Source organism: Cydia fagiglandana, chromosome 19, assembly GCF_963556715.1.
Source record: "Cydia fagiglandana chromosome 19, ilCydFagi1.1, whole genome shotgun sequence".
In the NCBI taxonomy this organism is placed as follows: Eukaryota; Metazoa; Arthropoda; class Insecta; order Lepidoptera; family Tortricidae; genus Cydia; species Cydia fagiglandana.
Window position 1 is genome coordinate 1171088 of NC_085950.1, and position 21672 is coordinate 1192759.

At 40.0% G+C, this 21672-nt stretch overlaps 1 protein-coding gene across 1 annotated transcript; it reads right to left on the reverse strand.

Moving 5' to 3' along the window:
* Window positions 1-17019: 17019 nt before the first annotated feature.
* On the reverse strand, window positions 17020-19618 carry LOC134673824 (zinc finger protein 260-like). Its single transcript, XM_063531852.1, has one exon. It carries the CDS (start codon window positions 19579-19581, stop codon window positions 17461-17463), a length of 2121 nt encoding a protein of 706 aa, XP_063387922.1. The 5' UTR covers window positions 19582-19618; the 3' UTR covers window positions 17020-17460.
* Window positions 19619-21672: the final 2054 nt, after the last annotated feature.

A 21672-nucleotide genomic window follows, 5' to 3' on the forward strand; every position in this document is an offset into this window, starting at 1 on the left:
TTTCAAATTGCGCTTCAAAATAATTAAAAAATGTATATAAAACTGTAAAATCGAAAAACTCGAAAAAGCCGGTTTTATCAAATTGAAAACCCTGTTTTTGCAATTGGCTGTAAACCCGGTTATTCCGGTTTTTTCGATTTCGGTTTCGAAACCGGGTTTGTGACGCCTAATTATAACATTTAAGATTCAAGAATAGGATCTTCGAAATAAAAGTAATCAAAATAAGATATACTTATTTAATGACATACTGTGTACATTTTTGTAGATATTGCACTCCGGGCATTAAGTTGATTGTGATCAGACATAGTTATATTTAAGAATTTTAGGATCCATTATGCGGTCAGTACTCCAACTTAAGTGCCTACCCATGTCGCCACACTCGATGTGGCGTCCGCTTGGCAACTAATCCCAATAATTGCCTAAGGCACTAGCTACATTTAACCTTCCAACTCATAGGAGAGACTAGACCTTACTGGGAGTAGTCCGGTTTCCTCACGATGTTTCCTTCACTGTGTGCTGCATAAAAATACATTGTTTCAAGCATACTTTTGTCTAAATACTTATACCAAACTCTATCGCGTTAATCCAAGTTCGACAATGCGAGTTTTTAATACTACTTTTTAATACTACTGACTGGCCTGAAGTAGAATTGTTGTTGTAGTGGAGGAGCGGGCAGTCAAGTCGGAGGTGTCGGACGCGGCGCGTGACGAGGACTGCGTGTCGGGTGAGTACTGCGACACCACGAGTCATTCCCACTAGTTACCACTTAGTTCTTACCAGTGGTGACTACTGTAAAAAATCCCAGTAGGTACCACCAAACCGAGTTGGTTGGTTCGTGGATTTTGTAAAGCTGGGCGTACCTAATTGAAATGCGAGCGTGATGTGCTGGCTGGTGCGAGCAGTCAGCCCATCCGAAGCGCTTTATAAGCTGGTTTAGTAACAACCATATAAACCTGGTCTGTACTTATTTAGCCTTACTAAATTATGAATATTTAGTTCTGCGTCATATTATAATAGAATGAAATAAAGTAACTATAGCTTATTGGAATCATACAAAATTTTGATGGTAACTACTGAGTTTTTTGTAAAGTAGTTACTAACGGTAAAAGGTGGGAATAAAATTGTCAGTTATTACCACTGGTAACAACTTAGTGGTAACTATTTGGTAGACCCAACACTACGATACTACTGCATATATTACGATACGAGCCACACTACATTATACTTACGTAAGTACGTACGTACGACTCATATTCATTATGGTATGCACCACCCATACTCGTGATTATATAGCGAAGATATTTTTAGATTGCATGTAGCGGAGATGAGAATTGTCGTAAATAGCTTTGAATCATGCATGTTTAGTTTAGTCTTTACGTATAAGTTTGCTATTTTTACTTTTGTGTATATCATGTTTTTACTTTGTGTGCGTATATTATGTTAATGAATTGCGTGGAATGTTTTGTATCTAGTTATAAGTCTAGGATCCATGCTCCTTTCATACGTGTTAATAATTCATGAGATTGGCAGAAATAAATAAAACTGACTCTGCATGTAATACTCACTAGTTCAAAGGTACATACGGCCGGCAATTTACCTATATAAACCCGAGCCGTTTGTAGCTTATTCAGAGACTTCAGAGAGCTTAACTCAATCACTTGCCTGAACACTCTCCAGTAAATAAACTCAATTATATGTGTTTTTATTTCACACAACACATATACCGGTAAATGGAGGTATAGCGGACTTCGAGACATCCCAGCGGCCGGCGCGTTCCAGTTTGCCGAGTTCTACGCTTCACCCAACGAACCCCTCATCACTAAAGTTACAGTCTACACTCCACAAGAATGTTAAGATGGATGTGGGGCGTGACGAGAATGGATAGAATAAGGGATGAGTTTATAAGAGGAAGCCTCACAGTAGCAAAAGTAAGGGCGAATCGCCTAGCGTGGTACTGGCCTGTGATGCAGAGTGATGAAAGTCATGTGACGAGAAAGGTATTACGAATGAATGTGGATGGAAGTAAGACAAATGGAAAACCGAGGAAAAGGTGGATGGATTGTGTGAGCGATGATATGATGCGAACGCAACTGCACAGATGACGGATGACAGAGAAGTCTGGAAGAATAATTTTTAAGAAAACCGGGCAAGTGCGAGTCGGACTCGCGCACGAAGGGTTCCGTACCATAATGCAAAAAAAAAAAAAAACGGTCACCCATCCAAGTACTATAACCACTCCCGACGTTGCTTAACTTTGGTCAAAAATCACGTTTGTTGTATGGGAGCCCCATTTAAAACCTTATTTTATTCTGTTTTTAGTATTTGTTGTTATAACGGCAACAGAAATACATCATCTGTGAAAATTTCAACTGTCTAGCTATCACGGTTCGTGAGATACAGCCTGGTGACAGACGGACGGACGGACGGACGGACGGACGGACAGCGAAGTTTTAGTAATAGGGTCCCGTTTTACCCTTTGGGTACGGAACCCTAAAAAAAAAACCGACTTCTATCGTGGCCGGTGAATTATTGTAGATGGTACACTATGTAGAAAAGGAGGTAAAACCATCCACTTTTCTACTAGCATTTCGCTACTGTAAGGGTCGTAGTTCTAGCCTAACCTAACCCACTTCTCTGATAGTAGTTCGGTTCTGTGAGGATCGCAATTCGAACCTAATCAAACCCACTTTTCGAGTAGCATTTCATTTCTGCAAAGGCTCGCAGTTCTAACCTAACCCACTTAGGGCCACTTACACCATTCACTAACCCGGGGTTAACCGGTTAAACCTGAAGTTATCATGGTTACCAGTACAATTTAACACTGAGTTAACGGTTTAACCGCTTAACCCCGGGTTAGTGGGATAGTGCAAGTGAGCCTTAACGGCAAGTCAAAATCGAAATTCGTAATCACCAAACATGTCACTATACGTCGTTAAAGAGTTCTGTTCTGGTCATCATCAGCAGTTCCGCTTCATCAAATGCGACAGTTTTTAATTTAAATGCTTGATTTTATGATGAAAATACAAAAAAATCTATACGTATGCCTTTAATATTTGAAGAGTTCCCTCGATTCCTTATGGGTCCCATCATCAGAACTCGAGCTTGACAAAAATGTGACTTATAAACTTAACTTGCTTAACAAACATAACGAAGAGGAAAAATCGCAAAACGTGAACTATACGTCGTTGAAGAGTTCTGTTCTGATCATCATCAGCAGTTCCACTTCATCAAATGCGACAGTTTTTAATGAAAATGCTTGATTTTCTGATGAAAATACAAAAATCTCTATACGCATGCCTTTTAGATCTGAGGAGTTCCCTCAATTCCTCATGGATCCCATCATCAGAACTCGAGCTTGACAAAAATGTGGCTTAAAAACTTAACTTGCTTAAAAAACATAACGAAGAGGACAAATCGCCAAACGTGTACTATTCGTCGTTGAAGAGTTCCGTTCTGATCATCATCAGCAGTTCCACTTCATCAAATGCGACAGTTTTTAATGAAAATGCTTGATTTTCTGATGAAAATACAAAAATCTCTATACGCATGCCTTTAAAATTTGAGGAGTTCTCTCGATTTCTCATGGATCCCATCATCAGAACTCAAGCTTGACAAAAATGTGGCTTAAAAACTTAACTTGCTTAACAAACATAACGAAGAGGACAAATCGCCAAAGGTGAACTATGCGTCGTTGAAGAGTTCCGTTCTGATCATCATCAGCAGTTCCACTTCATCAAATGTCACGTTTTTGAATGTATATGCTTGAGTTGTTGATAAAAACACAAAAATCACTATATGTATGCCTTTAAGATTTGAGGAGTTCCGTCGATTCCTCATGGATCCCATCATCAGAACTGGATTTTGACAAAAACGGGACCAATCTGTATGCATATACATACAATCAAAAAAAGAATTTTCAAAATCGGTCCAGTAATGACGGAGATATGGAGTAACAAACATAAAAAATAAAAAAATAAAAAAAAAATAATAAAAAAAAACATACAACCGAATTGATAACCTCCTCCTTTGGGATTTGGAAGTCGGTTAAAAAGACATGCTGCGCCGACCCCAAGCGAATGGGATAATGGCAAGCGAAAGGTGATGATCTTGATGGTTGTGTTTGTCATAGCTCGGTTAAAATGAAAATATTTCGATGAAAATCCTACACAATGCCGAGATGTTTGTTAAATTAATTATACGCGTTATAACTTACAACCTGTTTAAATTGTTTTGTAAATGTGTGTTCCAGTGTGTTCGGACGGCAACGCCGCCCGCGCCAGGGAACAGCTCGCGATGGCTTGCTCCGTGGTGCTCGAGCGCCTCCGCAGCGACGCGACTATTCACAGTGGAGGCAAACCATACTACTGCGAGCACTGTGGCAAGCATTTCATGAACAAGTCTGTTTTACGAGAACACATTCAAAACACCCACTCATTGACCGGACAGAAACCATTTGCTTGTGATTTTTGTAGTTCTACGTTTCAAACCGAATTTCTTGTGATAGAACACGAGAAAAATAAACACGGTGTAACAAATTTTATGTGTGCTAAATGTGAGTTTGCAACAAGTTCCAAGAAAAGTTTGGAGACTCATTTAAAGAGTCACTCTTTGGAGAACAATTTTAATTGTAGCCACTGTAGTTACACAAGTTCTTGTAAAAGTGATTTACACACACACCAAACAACACACATTGCTGGAAATCCTATTAAGTGTAGCGACTGTGATTTCAAATGCAATGATGAATCAAAACTGCGACGTCACCAGAAGACGCACAACCGGAGGCACCAGAGAATACTCACTAGACAAAAACCTTACAAATGTAGTCATTGCGACTACAAGTGCAGTAATAGTTTCAATTTACGAATACACGAAAGGACACATACTGGGGCGAAGCCTTTTCAGTGTAGCTACTGTAATTATAAATGCAGTCAGAAGTCAAACTTACAACAACACCTGAGGATACATACTGGGGTGAAGCCATTTCAGTGTAGCCACTGTGATTACAAATGCAGTCAGAAGACAGACTTACAACGACACCTGATGATACATACTGGGGCGAAGCCATTTCAGTGTAGCCACTGTTATTACAAATGCAGTCAGAAGTCAGACTTACAACGACACCTGATGATAGATACTGGGGCGAAGCCTTTTCAGTGTAGCCACTGTGATTATAAATGCAGTCATAAATCAAACTTACAACGACACCTGATGATACATACTGGGGTGAAGCCATTTCAGTGTAGCCACTGTGATTACAAATGCAGTCTGAAGTCACACTTACAACAACACCTGATGATACATACTGGAGCGAAGCCATTTCAGTGTAGCCACTGTGATTAAAAATTCAGACAGAAGTTAGATTTACAAAGACACCTGATGATACATACTGGGGCGAAGCCATTTCAGTGTAGCCACTGCGATTACAAATGTAGTCATAAATCAAACTTAAAACGACACCTGATGATACATATTGGGGCGAAGCCATTTCAATGTAGCCACTGTGATTACAAATGCATTACTAAATCAAGTATAAAAAAACACCAGGGGATACACACTGGAGAAAAGCCTTTCATATGTAGTCATTGTGATTACAAATTTAGCAATAAATCCAACCTGCGACATCACCAGAAGACGCATGGGACGAAGCTTAAAAAGCAATAATAGCGACTACAAGTGCAGCCTGAAACAGCACCTGCGGAGACACCAGATGAGACGCGGAAGAGAACCCTTACTATAGGGATCGTTCGCGGCGGAGGGTATGTCGCCTTTTGTCCTAAAACGGGAAATTTAACCTGACATTGACACATTGCAATAAGCAGGGGGCTCCTGTGCTGCTCCTACAGTACAAACATAATGTACTCGTACAAATGTAATCACTTAATATTAAAAAAAATGGTGAAATTTGTGAAGTATATTAGTGTCGATCCGCTAGTTAGTGCAGTGAGTGAGCGCTGGGGGCGAAGTGGTCAGGGCTGGAATTGCGAAAATCGAAGTGTGCAAATTGCGGGCATCTTTCTCTGTTCCTCTAATTACGCCTTAATTGACGTAAAAAAAAAGATACCCGCAATCTGCGGAGTTCGGTGTTCGCGGTAGGCCCTCAGCCATGTGGCTTCCAAGCCGGAGGTCTCAAACTGCAGACACGAAGTACTTTCGACTTTCTTGAGACTTATGTACAGTCGCTATCAGATATATCGGAGCGGCCAAGGTGCTCAAAAATATCTGAACACACGGTGTTAGAGTGTGTGTTCAGATATTTTTGTGCACCTAGACAGCTCCTATACGGCGACTATGCATCACTTGATACTTACCAGTTCCTTTGTAGTTTGCTTGCTGGAGAAAAATACCTCAAATTTAATGAGCTGCATATTAAAGTTATTGCGCGGGCTGTCATGTGAACAATAGCCCTAACGTCTCTTATGCAGTGAGATCTTCATCTCTCCCGCTCTTGCTATATTGGAGTGACAGAGATGGAGATAATCTATACTTAGAATTCTCAAAGGTCGCAGTGCCAACTGCGGCTTGAGGCAGCTGCGTGTTAAAAATATAAATATGTAGTTACTTTGTATTCCACTAATAATGATTAGAACTAATTGAAAATTGATTGATGTGTATCCTAAAAAAGTATTATTCTATTCTACTTATTTTCCTTACCATTCCTTCACACTCGCTGTCGCATAGCGCCCTCTCTCTCGACCGTCCCGGGCTGTCACGTCGGCGACATGTCGTCGAGCGGCGCCACAGAGTAGACACCAGTACTGCGCCGCGCTCACACTACTTATATACTCATGGAGCCCCCACACAGCAGCAACGCAGAATGTGCGGAGATATAACTGGTATAATGCCTTTATGTATGCAAATGGTAAGGTATACCTTTATGGTATCGCCTGTGTGCTTTATCTCATTCCCCTGTGCGAGATACGGCATAAGAAATATATACAGTCATCTGTAATTTATTAGTGATAAGAAATAAATGATAGATAATATTCACATTGACACATCGCAAATATGTTGTCTAGTGATTGCGTACTGATAATATTAAATAAGTAATTAATTATTTTTTAATAAACTTATTAAATCTACTTCCCTCGTTTGTTATTTTAAAAATACCTGCACTAGTTAAGAGAATATTACCCAACAGAATTGAAAGAGTAAAGGTTGCCTTACTTACTTTCCCCTCTGCCCAACTGTGAGTTGCCAGGTGTAAAAAGGTAATTGGTGTTTTATACCCTCATCACCTCATCAGTTATATAATCGTAAATTATAGCAAATGAAAGGTATTTTTGTCTTAATTGAACTGTATTAACTTATTAGGTTGCCTTATTAAAAAGTCTGTACATTCCAAGGTTGCCAGCCTTTTGGAGCACGGCAACGCGTCGTGCACGTTGGAGCACAAGTCTCAGTCTATCCCATGAATCCCATCATTCACCACTTCATCGACTTACAAATTTCTAGTGTCCGACCGAAGGTTCGGTTTCGGTTTCGGCCAGTATCGGCCAAAAAATCATGTTTCAGCTGTAGTTTCGGTTTCGACCAAAAAACGGCCGAACCTTTCGGCCGGGCCGAAACTTACGAAATGGTACTTCGGACAAAGACCAAAAGTTGGGGAATAAGTAGGACAACAATATTAATACATACCTACATATACTGATTCATATATAGGTACAGAAATTAATTGGTTTATTATAAAACACAATTCAAGCACTGGTGGCCTAGCGGTAAGAGCGTGCGACTTTCAATCCGGAGGTCGCGGGTTCAAACCCCGGCTCGTACCAATGAGTTTTTCGGGACTTATGTACGAAATATCATTTGATATTTGCCAGTCGCTATTCGGTGAAGGAAAACATCGTAAGGAAACCGGACTAATCCCAATAAGGCCTAGTTTTCCCTCTGGGTTGGAAGGTCAGATGGCAGTCGCTTTCGTAAAAACTAGTGCCTACGTCAAATCATGGGATTAGTTGTCAAGCAGACCCCAGGCTCAATGCCGGGATAACGCGAGGAAGAAGAAGATTATAAAACACAATTCCACTAATGAGAACGCCACTGGACGGTCGTCGCAGTCTCTTTTAACCCTTTGACCGCCGTTGTCCGGTATAGAAGACAATGATAGAACGATACGCTGGCGCCGTCGTCTTGTATACAAGACACAAATTCAACCACTGAGTTAATGTGAAAATAATAACAATTGCAATTTCATTTACACTCGTGTTCATATTTAAGGTCTTTGTTTTTTCATTTATTTGCTTTTTAAGCCGCTATATAAATCCCTTCTTTTATAATAAGGCATTTAAAAAAATTGCTCCAATTTTCAACATTTTTCATGTTCCTCGTCGCCGTTGTCTTGTATAAAAGACAGCTAGGGATGGGAATGTTAACTCGATATGGGAATTTTTAACGTAAATATAAAGTCAGAAATATGTTTTTATCTAAGTATTTGAACACTTGTTAATGGCCAATTTTTTTCAACGAATAGTAGGTAACTACTTACTAGAATACGTAGAACGAGAGTCAGATAGGCATAACTATATTTAAAGTTCAGGTAGCTTCTTTAGCTCTATAAAGTAGAGTCAGACAAGTAAATTTGCCATTGTAGATTGTGGACTATTTAATTGCAGAAGAGATAAATAAAAAAAATAATTGATGTTATTTTATAGCTTAGTGGGAAGGGATACACCGCAGCGACCGCTTCGCACAAGTGTGGTACAGGGACATACCTGTTTATCAGACTTTACTTTTATTGTTATAACATTGAAGTTAATGTGTAATTTTTTTGTAACAAGTCGTTGAACGTTTTTTTGATAAGAGTTTACCTATAGATTAATGTAAACCAAACTGAAATTATAATGATAGATTCTAATTCCGGAATAATATCTTCACTCATTAAAAATTCAACCCACGTGTAATTTTCACTAAAACAGTTCCGGTATATTGACTTTATCGACACATGATGCGCAGCTTTAACGTTACGCCAATAAAGTTTACGCCGTTGACCTAGAGACTATTACTACTTGATCCGCGCGGAAACAGTCCTTGTCGGTCTGCATTGCGGGCAGTCCATGGGCGCCGTTGTCTTGTATAAAAGACTTCTCGTACAGCCTAGTGCGGCGATATCACGTCTTGAATCGACATTGTTTAGTGGTTGTTTTTTATGTTAAATCCCTATATTTTAAACATTTTCGGGTGTACAACATATGTTTAATTTTGGCAATTTGGAATGAAATTAAAACAGGATAAGAACAAAGCTAAATTAAAAAGATTTTTACCATAATATTGTAAATATCGATATCACTATTTGCAATCCCTAAACTTTTTATTAGTTGTTTACTTAAAATTTGCTCTGGCGTGTGAGTGAGCGTCTTTGCGGACTAGGTCCGGCGGCCAAAAGGTTAAGAGGCTGTCAATACCTATAACGCGCACACAGTCTAATTGTATCGGAGTGAATGAGATAGCACTGTCGCACGTAGCCGTTGGCCGAGTATCAGCTCGGCACGAGTCGAACGATGTCTTTTTCGCTCTTATTCACTCATTTTTAACCGACTTCCAAATCCCAAAGGAGGAGGTTATCAATTCGGTTGTATGTTTTTTTAACCGACTTCCAAATCTCAAAGAAGGAGGTTATCAATTCGGTTGTGTTTTTTTTTATTTTTTTTATTTTTTTTTATGTTTGTTACTCCATATCTCCGTCATTACTAGACCGATTTTGAAAATTCTTTTTTTGGTTGAATGTATATGCATACAGATTGCTCCCGTTTTTATCAAAACCCAGTTCTGATGATGGGATCCATGAGGAATCGACGGAACTCCTCAAATCTTAAAGGCATACATATAGTGATTTTTGGGTTTTTATCAACAAATCAAGCATATACATCCAAAAAAGTGACATTTGATGAAGTGGAACTGCTGATGATGATCAGAACGGAACTCTTCAACGACGCATAGTTCACGGTTGGCGATTTGTCCTCTTCGTTACGTTTGTTAAGCAAGTTAAGTTTTTAAGCCACATTTTTGTCAAGCTCGAGTTCTGATGATGGGATCCATGAGGAATCAAGGGAACTCCTCAAATCTTAAAGGCATGCGTATAGAGATTTTTGCATTTACATCAGAAAATCAAGCATTTTCATTAAAAACTGTTGCATTTGATGAAGTGGAACTGCTGATGATGATCAGAACAGAACTCTTCAACGACGCATAGTTCACGTTTGTCGATTTTTCCTTTTCGTTATGTTTGTTAAACAAGTTAAGTTTTTAAGCCACATTTTTGTCAAGCTCGAGTTCTGATGATGGGATCCATAAGGAATCGAGGGAACTCCTCAAATATTAATGGCATACGTATAGATTTTTTTGTATTTTCATCATAAAAACAAGCATTTACATTAAAAACTGTCGCATTTGATGAAGTGGAACTGCTGATGATGACCAGAACAGAACTCTTCAACGACGCATGGTACACGTTTGGTGATTACGAATATCGGTTTTGACTTGGACTGGGACCCGGACTCGGGCTCATACCCGGATCCGGTTCGGACCCGGACTCAGACCCGGACTCGGACCCGGACTCGGACCCGGACTTGGACCCGGACCTTGACCCGGAAAACCACTATGATACCTTAACTAAATAAATCACTAAATAAAGTATGATGATGCCAATCTTACTAGCCCTTCCCGCTTAAACCCCCGTACACCGCACCGCATGCGCCATTAAGTGGGTTAGGTTAGGTTTGAACTGCGATCCTCACAGAACCGAACTGCTATCTGAGAAGTGGGTTAGGTTAGGCTAGAACTACGACCCTTATGGCTCCTCTACACGATGGGCCAACGCCGGCCACTCCAAGGGACGCATTTATGCGTTAGAGGGAGCAAGTGATATTGCTATCTCATTCTACCGCATGGCTGCGTCCCTTGGAGTGGCTGGCGTTGGCCCATCCTGTAGAGGAGCCATTACAGAAGCGAAATGCTAGTAGAAAAGTGGGTGGTTTTACCTCCTTTTCTACGTAGTGTACCATCTACAATAATCTTTCACCGGCCCCCATGGAAGTCGGTTTTTTTTTCTTAAAAATTATATTTTTATTTTTTATTTTATTTTTTATGTTTGTTACTCCATATCTCCGTCATTACTGGACCGATTTTGAAAATTATTTTTTTGATTGTATGTATATGCATACAGATTGGTCCCGTTTTTGTCAAAATCCAGTTCTGATGATGGGATCCATGAGGAATCGACGGAACTCCTCAAATCTTAAAGGCATATATACATATGGTGATTTTTGTGTTTTTATCAACAAATCAAGCATATACATTCAAAAACGTGACATTTGATGAAGTGGAACTGCTGATGATGATCAGAACGGAACTCTTCAACGACGCATAGTTCACCTTTGGCGATTTGTCCTCTTCGTTATGTTTGTTAAGCAAGTTAAGTTTTTAAGCCACAATTTTATCAAGCTTGAGTTCTGATGATGGGATCCATGAGAAATCGAGGGAACTCCTCAAATCTTAAAGGCATACGTATAGAATTTTTTGTATTTTCATCATAAAATCAAGCATTTACATTAAAAACTGTCGCATTTGATGAAGTGGAACTGCTGATGATGATCAGAACAGAACTCTTCAACGACGCATAGTACATGTTTGGTGATTTCGATTTTGACTTGGACTGGGACCCGGACTCATACCCGGATCCGGTTCGGACCCGGACTCGGACCCGGACTCGGACCCGGACTCGGACGCGGACCCGGACTTGGACCGGGACTCGGACCCGGACTCTGACTCAGAGACCCGGACCTTGACCCGGAAAACCCCTATGATACCTAAACTAAATAAACCGCTATGATTATTAGCTACCATAAAATGTAGGTATAAAGTATGATGATGCCAAACCCCTCCCGCTCAAACCCCCGTACACCGCACCGCATGCGCCGTTAAGTGGGTTAGGTTAGGTTTGAACTGCGATCCTCACAGAACCGAACAAAAGTGGGTTAGGTTTGGTTAGAACTGCGAGCCTTACAGAAACGAAATGCTACTAGAAAAATGGGTTTGATTAGGCTCGAACTGCGATCCTCACAGAACCGAACTGCTATCAGAGAAGTGGGTTAGGTTAGGCTAGAACTACGACCCTTACGGACACGAAATGCTACTAGAAAGTACTGTTTTTACCTCCTTTTCTACATAGTGCACCATCTACCATAATCTTTCACCGGGCCCCATAGAAGTCGGTTTTTTTTTCTTAAAAAATATTATTCTATCTACCTCTAATGGCAAATTTTAAGCGAGGCTAAAGGCTACGCTCAACTAGTGCCGCAAAGTTGATTTTCTCAATAGTTAATATTTTGCGAAGCTGTGAACAGCTGACTATTGATTAAAACGAAGAAAAAACCCTTAAAAGTGTCCCCAGTACAGTTTTTCATACGAATGCTCGACCTTAGCCTCACGTTTTACCTCAATTTACCATTGGTTTGTGTTCCACATGTCCTCTACTTCAGCTTAGCCTTTGGCCTCGCTGCGCCATGCTCGGCCTGCGGTCTCGCTTTTTAATACAATGGACATTGGTTGGAGTCTGTGCTTAACTACTTATCCTGAAGCCTGAAGCACGGCTTTGACTTCGCATGAAAGTTCGCCTCACTGGGGCACTTCGGACTTTTAGGCCCAGGGCTATAACCGCGAAAATCGAAGTTCGCAAATTGCGGGCATTTTTCTCTGTCACTCTAATTACGCCTTCATTGGAGTAAAAGAGAATTTGCAAATTTCGGTTTTCGCGGTAGCCCCTCAGGTGAAGATCGGTACCCGGCCTTGCGATATTGTTAACAAAAAATTTCGCGCTTGCTGCGCTCGCGTTTTTGGTTGACCCTGTCGGTTGACCCTGTTTTGGTTGACCATCTACATGTTAGCTTGACTGGTGAATGAATAGAGTTAGACCAAGAAAATTCTGCAATGATTTTGATAGCATACGCAGTGCTACTAGTGCAAATGTAATTTATACGTCATAATTTCATGGAAGTTTTGACGTTTAAAGTAACACTTGCACTGCATGTGTTATCAAAATCGTTGCCGAATTATCTTGGTCTAACTCTAGTAATTTTCTTAAAAAACTGCTTAAGTAACATCAATTTCAAGGACATTGGGTGTTGACAGCCCCATAATATGTGTGTAAAAGCGGTTTTATGACATTTTTTCAACGATTTTAACAAGTCTACAAAAGTTTCGGTTTCGGTTTCGGCCGAAACTAGACCCAAAGCCGAACATTCGGTTTCGGTTTCGGCAAAAAAACATGTTTCGGTCGGACACTACAAATTTCATGACTCGTTGATGTATCTAATGCGAGTGTATATACTCGTGTAGGTTTCACTCAGGGTGTCTGTTCCATTGCTGTCGGCTCCAGCGACAACTACAGGAGATGGAAGCCCTTTATTACTACTACGTACGATGGTATGCGTATACGTGTGATGGAGCGTGATGACTGATGACACTCCGCGATTGTTACGCCATTTAGGGTCCTAGCTAAATTGGTTGTTCCATACTTACGTTATGGAATGTCCGATTAGCTAGAACCCTAAAAGGCGTAATAATCACGGAGCGCGAGTGTACTTACTGGTACTTACATACTCGTCGAGGCCCGGAGCCGTCCCGCGACTAGGGCTTCCGATCCCGCAGAATATCTTCCACGTGGTCGCTTATAATCCTGCCGGGTCGCGGTTCCGGCAGAGGAATTAATGATGAAACGTTCACCGTTGAAAATGTTGAGACTCAGAAGCATAGTTTGTTTTTGAATTTGGAAATTTTAGTGACTGTACAACAGTTCAAAATATATTGTAGAATATGTACAGCGCGCTGCAAAGTTACATGGACACATTAAGAATGGAAATAATTTATAAATGGCCTTGCACTTTTGCAGCTGGAAATACAAAAAAAGTACACTGAGTCTCAGAAGGTTGAAATTGGAACAGGAGTCGTGCTGCCGGGCCGGCGCTGCTGAGGAACTTGTTACCAACCACCACAGCGGTACAGCTCGGGGTGGGAAATTAAATAGGTACAATAAAAACAACATACTACATTAGTTAGATATTATATTAAAAACACGTTCAACTTGTTATTCTGCATACAGTCCAGTGTCGTGTGTCGGAGCCCCTCGGCTAGCGAGCAGCCTCTCGCCGCGACACACGGCACTCGCTCGTCCTGCGCGACACACGCCGGCACGACACCGGGAACACATCGTGCACGCGCGTGCAAGGGAACCACGACACACACATCACACAGCCCACACCCGACACATGCTCCACCGGTAACTGGCGGATCACATTCCTCACTATTTGTTGAACTACACTAAAGTTTTTAAATAAAATGTTATGTTCTTAGGTGATTCTGTAACGCATTCTTATGTCGACTCGTGGACTTGCAGTGGGTTGCATAAAGCTTCTAATCAGTGTGTACTCTCTAAAGGTCTAAAGACTAAGTAAGTATTTATTCTACTATAGACTACATTTATACCGCTTCTCTCCTGAACGTATTTTGATGATTGCGCAAGTCTACAGAAAAGAAATAAAGAAAAGAAAATATAGTGACATCGTTACATGTCGTTAGTAAATTTACATTTAAAGTATTATACTTCTAATCCTTCTAATTAAGAGCGCTCTTACAAGAAAAGTCGAAATAATGCCTAATCATTACCTATTTGTGTACTGAACATCAACATATCTAGACACGCGGCAGCGTGTCAAGCCAAGTTCAAGCAAAGGAACTGGCTAGCCAGCGCCAAGTGTAATATTACACGAACCACTTGGTGCCACTTTTGACCCTTCTATAACTCAAAACATCTTTAACGTAAACACATAAAACTACGTGTGTCTAATTATATCCATAAGGACATCTAGAAGCCCAAATTTCATGAAGCTAGCTCAAACGGTTATAAAGATATGAAGGTCAAAAAGTCGTAAATTTTAAGACTGACTGACATACCTATAGTACCTAAACCTAACTTACTTCCAGATGACCTAGAAGGATGAAATTTGGAATCCAGCTCAATTATTGTGTGAAAGCGTAGGAAAAAATCTAAAAATAAAAAAAAGTTATAAAATAGGGGGGGTCCCCATACAAAAAAACCATTTTTTATTGTGACTGACATATAAGTACCTAAACCTAACCTACTTCCAGATGACCTAGAAGGATGAAATTTGGAATCCAGCTCAGTTATTGTGTGAAAGCGTAGGAAAAAATCTAAAAATAAAAAATAGTTATAAAATAGGGGGGGTCCCCATACAAAAAAAACATTTTTTATTGTGACTGACATATAAGTACCTAAACCTAACCTACTTCCAGATGACCTAGAAGGATGAAATTTGGAATCCAGCTCGGTTATTGTGTGTAAGCGTAGGAAAAAATCTAAAAACCAAAAAAAGTTAATAAATAGGGGGGGTCCCCATACAAACTTATTTTTTATTGTGACTGACATATAGTACCTAAACCTAACCTACTTCCAGATGACCTAGAAGGATGAAATTTGGAATCCAGCTCGGTTATTGTGTGTAAGCGTAGGAAAAAATCTAAAAATAAAAAAAGGGGGGGTCCCCATACAAAAAACCTGTAATACGCGCTAAACAACCGGCCAACGGTGTGTCGTTGGCGGCGCGCGGCACCACATAATTAATACAAAGAACAGAAGTAAAAAACATGCAGCGGAAACACAAGAAAAAACATTAAATCTCAATACCTGCCTAGTTTTCTTTACAAAAAGTATTGATATCCCATCAAAAACATAAATGTAAAAAAGGAGAGCCAAGTTCAATACAAAAATTATGCTTGGCTGTGGGGTTCGCCATAAAAAGAATGGAGATCTAAATGAGTGCCAAGTTCTATGCAAAATCCAAATATGTATTTATAGGAACAAAATAACATTATAAACAAGTATTAAACTCTATCTTTGCTTTATTGGATACCTATAACAATTGCTGTTATTTAAAAAAAATGTGAGATCTTAAAGTAGGTTAGATTTGGCTTGGCCAGTTTTTATCAGAATTACAAAATATATATGTTGAATAACTTTATAAAATGACTGGTGTAATGAAAACTGGCCAAGTCAAATCTAACCTGCTTTAAGATCTCGCATTTTTTTTTAAATAACAGCAATTGTTATAGGTATCCAATAAAGCAAAGATAGAGTTTAATACTTGTTTATAATGTTATTTTGTTCCTATAAATACATATTTGGATTTTGCATAGAACTTGGCACTCATTTAGATCTCCATTCTTTTTATGGCGAACCCCACAGCCAAGCATAATTTTTGTATTGAACTTGGCTCTCCTTTTTTACATTTATGTTTTTGATGGGATAAAGATATTACATTTAGTAGATAATGATGGTTCAGTAATGGGTGGCGTGAGGAAGGAGTACTCTGCCGCTGTCCGCGAGCTGCGGGGCGGGGGCGAGCTGACTTTGTTGCTAACTCTTTGCTATTGTCTGTCTGGCCGACGACCGGTCTGGCCTAGTGGGTAGTGACCCTGCCTGCTAAGCCGATGGTCCTGGGTTCGAATCCCAGTAAGGGCATTTATTTGTGTGATAAACACTAATATTTGTTCCTGAGTCATGGGTGTTTTCTATGTATATAAGTATGTATTTATCTATATAAGTATGTTTATCGTCGCCTAGCACCCATAGTACAAGCTTTGCTTAGTTTGGGGCTAGGTTGATCTGTGTAAGACGTCCACCAATATTTATTTATTTATTTATTGTTGTGTGCACAATATTGCCACTTGTTGTGCGTACAATATTGCCACTTGTTGTGCGTACAATATTGCCACTTGTTGTGCGTACAATATTGCCACTTGTTGTGCGTACAATATTGCCACTTGTTGTGCATACAATACTGCCACTTGTTAAGCGTACAATATTGCCACTTGTTGTGCGTACAATACTGCCACTTGTTGTGCGTACAATATTGCCAGTAGGAGTAGAGACTAGAGATGCACCGGATATCCGGTTACTATCCAGTATCCGGCCTATCCGGCCATTATTTTACTATCCGGCCGGATACCGGATAGTGACCTTATATCCGGCCGGATACCGTATAGTAATATTGCTTGATTTCGGAGTAAACAAATTGGATTTAAGAAACAGACACGGTCATAATCGTACTTGTTTATTATTTTAAAACAATTTAATCAGTCCACTGACTTGCACGTGCACTCATTTCGAACCTAGAAATGAGTCCGCGCGAACGTTTACTGGGAAACAGGTCAAACCTGCACAATGCGCACCTGAAAAACCGAAATGTAGGAATAGTTCCGCCGGCCAGATACCGGATATTCGGCCAGTGTCCAGGCCGGAAATCCGGTATCCGGCCAAACAACTATCCGTTGCATCTCTAGTAGAGACATCGTCAAGGCCAATTGCTCGCTTTTTGAATATAAATACCCTATGCCGGTCCGCTGCTACAGTCTGACGAAACTTGTAATGTAATCGCAAATGCCACATTGTTATGGTATCGTCATATTATGACTCGTCTGGTGTCTTTTTAAACATGATTTCGATCTGCACTTGTAGTCGCAGTCGCTACATTTAAATGGCTTCGCCCCAGTATGTATCGTCAGGTGTTTTTGTAAGAGTGACTTCTTATTGCATTTGTAATCACAGTGGCTACACTGAAATGGCTTCGCCCCAGTATGTATCATCAGGTGTAGTCGTAAGTTTGACTTCTTATTGCATTTGTAATCACAGTGGCTACACTGAAATGGCTTCGCCCCAGTATGTGTCATCAGGTGTTGTTGTAAGCTTGATCTATGACTGCATTTGTAATCACAGTGGCTACACTGATAAGGCTTCTCGCCAGTATGTGTCCTTTCATGACTTCGTAAGGCTGAAATATAACTGCACTTGTAGTCGCAATAAGTACATGTATACGGCTTCTCTCTGGTGTGTATTCTTTGGTGAACTAGTAAGCTCGTTTTCAGATTGCTTTTGTATTCGCAGATGCTACATTTAAATGGCTTCGACCCAGTATGTTTCGTCAGGTGTAGTTGTAATTGTGACTTCTGAATGCATTTGTAATCACAGTGGCTACACTGAAAAGGCTTCTCGCCAGTATGTGTTTTTTCATGATTTCGTAAGGCTTTAACATAACTGCACTTGTAGCCGCAGTAACTACAAATATACGGCTTCTCTCCAGTGTGTATCCTCTGGTGTCTTTTTAAGCCTGATTTCCTATTGCATTTGTAATTACAGTGGCTACACTGAAATGGCTTCGCCCCAGTATGTATCATCAGGTGTCGTTGCAAGTATAACTTGCGACTGAACTTGTAATCACAGTGGCTACACTGAAATGGCTTCGCCTCAGTATGTATCGAGAGGTGATTTTGTAAGTATGACTTCTGACTGCATTTATAATCACAGTGGCTACACTGAAATGGCTTCACCCCAGTATGTATCATCAGGTGTTTAAGCAAAATGCACTTCAGACTGCATTTGTAATCACAGTGGCTACACTGAAAAGGCTTCCCGCCAGTATGTGTCCTTTCGTGTCTTCGTAAGGCTGAACTATTACTGCACTTGTAGTCGCAGTGACTACATGTGTACGGCTCCTCTCCAGTGTGTATACTCTGGTGTGTTAACAAGTTTTCTTTCAACCTGCAGCTGTACTCGCAATCTTTACACTTAAATGGTTTCGCCCCGGTATGTATCGTCATGTGTCTTTGTAAGCTTGATTTCTGACTGAATTTGTAATCACAGTGGCTACACTGAAAAGGCTTCTCGCCAGTATGTGTCCGTTGATGTACGAGTAAGCTTGCCCTAGAACTGTACTTGAAGTCGCATAGCCTACAAGTGTACGGCTTCTCTCTGGTGTGCATTCTTTGGTGAACTTGTAAGTCTCCTTTTCGATTGCTCTTGTAGTCACATTTGCTACATTTAAATGGCTTTGCCCCCGTATGTATCAACAGGTGATTTCGTAAGTTCGATTTCCGATTGCATTTAAAATCACAGTAGTTACACTGAAAATGCTTCTCGCCAATATAATGTGTCCTTTCGTGTTTTCGCAAGTTTGTACGTTTACTGCACTTGTAGTCGCAATTACTACATTTGTAAGCCTGTTTTCCAGTGAGTATTCTCTGTTGCCTCCGGTTGTGTGTCTTCTGGTGACGTCGCAGGTTAGATTCAACATTGCATTTGAAATCACAGTCGCTACACTTTAAAGCCTCTCCAGCCATGTGTATTGTCTGGTGTTTGTGCAAATCACTTCTACACGAACTCCTGTAACTACAGTGACTACAATTGAAATTATTCTCCAAAAAGTGACTCTTTACATGAGTCTCTAAACTTTTCTTGGAACTTGTTGTATACTCACATTCAGCACACATGAAATTTGTAACACCGTGTTCGCTCTCCTCGTGTTCTGTTACAAGCGATTCGGTTTGAAACGTAGAACTACAAAAATCACAAGCAAATGGTTTTATTCCGGTCGACAAGTGTGTGTTTTGTATGTGATTCCTTAAAATATATTTGTTTCCGAAATGCTTGCCACAGTGCTCGCAGCCATATGGTTTGCCGCCACTGTGACCAGTCGCGTCGCCGCGCAGGCGCTCGAGCACCACGGAACAAGCCATCGCGCACTGTTCCCTGGCGCGGGCGGCGCTACCGTCCGAACACACTGGAACACAAATTAACAAAACAATTTCAACTATAAACATATACCACTTACATTCAATGACTAACATACATCTTGAATTTCGCCTGATTTACGCGCGTTAAGAGTGACAGGGACGACCATCAAGACAAATCAATTGAATTAGTAGTAGATAACGAAAAAATATCATTAAGGTCAAAAATATTTATAAAATAACACTTCCGAGCTGTTTATGAAAAGTTATCTAGGTCGTATGTGTTATTATCTACCGACAGGGACCTTCTTGTCGATATGGAGTTATTGGTGTTCCCATAATCTACAAACAAGCTAACGATCCATGTAAAAATTATGTATGTGTACAGGTCATTTTTGATCACTTTGTTACGTATTACCAGGCGTGGCTCACTCCACGATTTAGTCGCTTTGGTACAGGCAGGCCTATGGAACTCGCCGCGAGAGCTCGGATTAATACCTACGAATCCGCTCGCGTTCACGGTAGACAAGCAAGCCAGTTGGTTGCCACACGCGCTAACGTACGCACGCGCGCGCTCGAATATGCCTGCGAGATCATTAATACGAAGGAAATGTCATCGCAACGAAAAAAAATTACACAGCTTGTAGTGTTTATGGCTGCAAAAATACCAAATCAAATAATAAATTATCGTTTTTTGCTCTTCCGAATGAGGAAACCTATACAGTTATGTTTACGATAGTTAAAAGCTACGAAATTTCCTTAAAAATGTAATGTTTCTGACGACACATTTAAAGTTATATACTTACCTATCTAAGTATCTATTTGAAACAAGTAAGTAGCTAACTTTTAAGTTCTTTTGGTACTGTCATGTTTATTTTGGTACTGTAACGCTAACGAAAGTACCTACATAGGTACTTACTGCTATTTCAATGTAGAACTACTGTATTGATGTTTTCTCTATTATGTAACGTAAAACTCTAACAGGTTTTAAACTACACGAAGTTTTAAAACTAATTCCTGCTGGGTTCAGGTTTATAAAACGGCGTAAACACTGCGGTTACTGCAGGGACATATGACCTTTTAAATTGTTTCGCAGACACTTCGAAATAAAATATAAACGGAATACCTATTAAAATGATTGCAACCTGACTTGCTTTTAGTTATTATACGCTAAGTACCTAAACTATTATATACCCAATGGAAAGTTCTAATGTGGTGATGTTGTACGGATGATAACTACAGCTGCATTAGGTACTGTTGTTCCCGTCTCTGTAATAGGTACTCAATTTTATAAAATAAGGGACAAATTAGGTAAGTACCGAGTGACTAAAGTCATAGGGGAGCGTGGGGCTTAAAGTAACAGGGGTAAGTAGTAGTAGTAGTCATAATAATATATGTATATACAAATACATGCACAATTATTAAGAACAAAAAAAACCACGCACACTAATATTTTACAAGGTGCCCCTGCTTTGTGTTACTTGCCCCATGGGCCCATTATGTCTATTTAATTAATTATGTCAAAAACTATAAGCTATAGGAGTATGTAAAAAAAGCAAATGAAAGCCAATTAAATTTACAATTGTTAAAATCAACATTTTCGTAAGATTTTCTTTCAATACCTGTTCGAAACAGAGCTCGTGTGCACATCCACTCGCTTCGATGTCTGGCGGGGTAATGGAGGCGTTTACGTTATTCCTCGAGTTATAAGAAAGTCATTCAGAAAAAAAAATTAAAATGTTTTAAATTCCCCGTCAAAACTGACTTACCCCTGTTACATTAAGCCCCCGGCTCCCCTAAATATCCTTTGTGGCACCACGGTTAAAAAATACAAAAAGGGAAATACAAGCTTAAGACTCGGTAACAACAGGCGGTCTTATAGCTAAAAAGCGATCTCTTCCATAAAACCTTTAAGTTCAGTTCTTACAACTTGGAACGGGTAGAGCCGATACATATAAATTAACAAACCTAAGACACAAATACTATTATAAACTTAAAATAATAGGTATATAAATACAAATATAATAAATATAAACACATCTGTGTTAAACACATACATACATAATTATATAATCATATAAATAAAGGCAAGTTAAG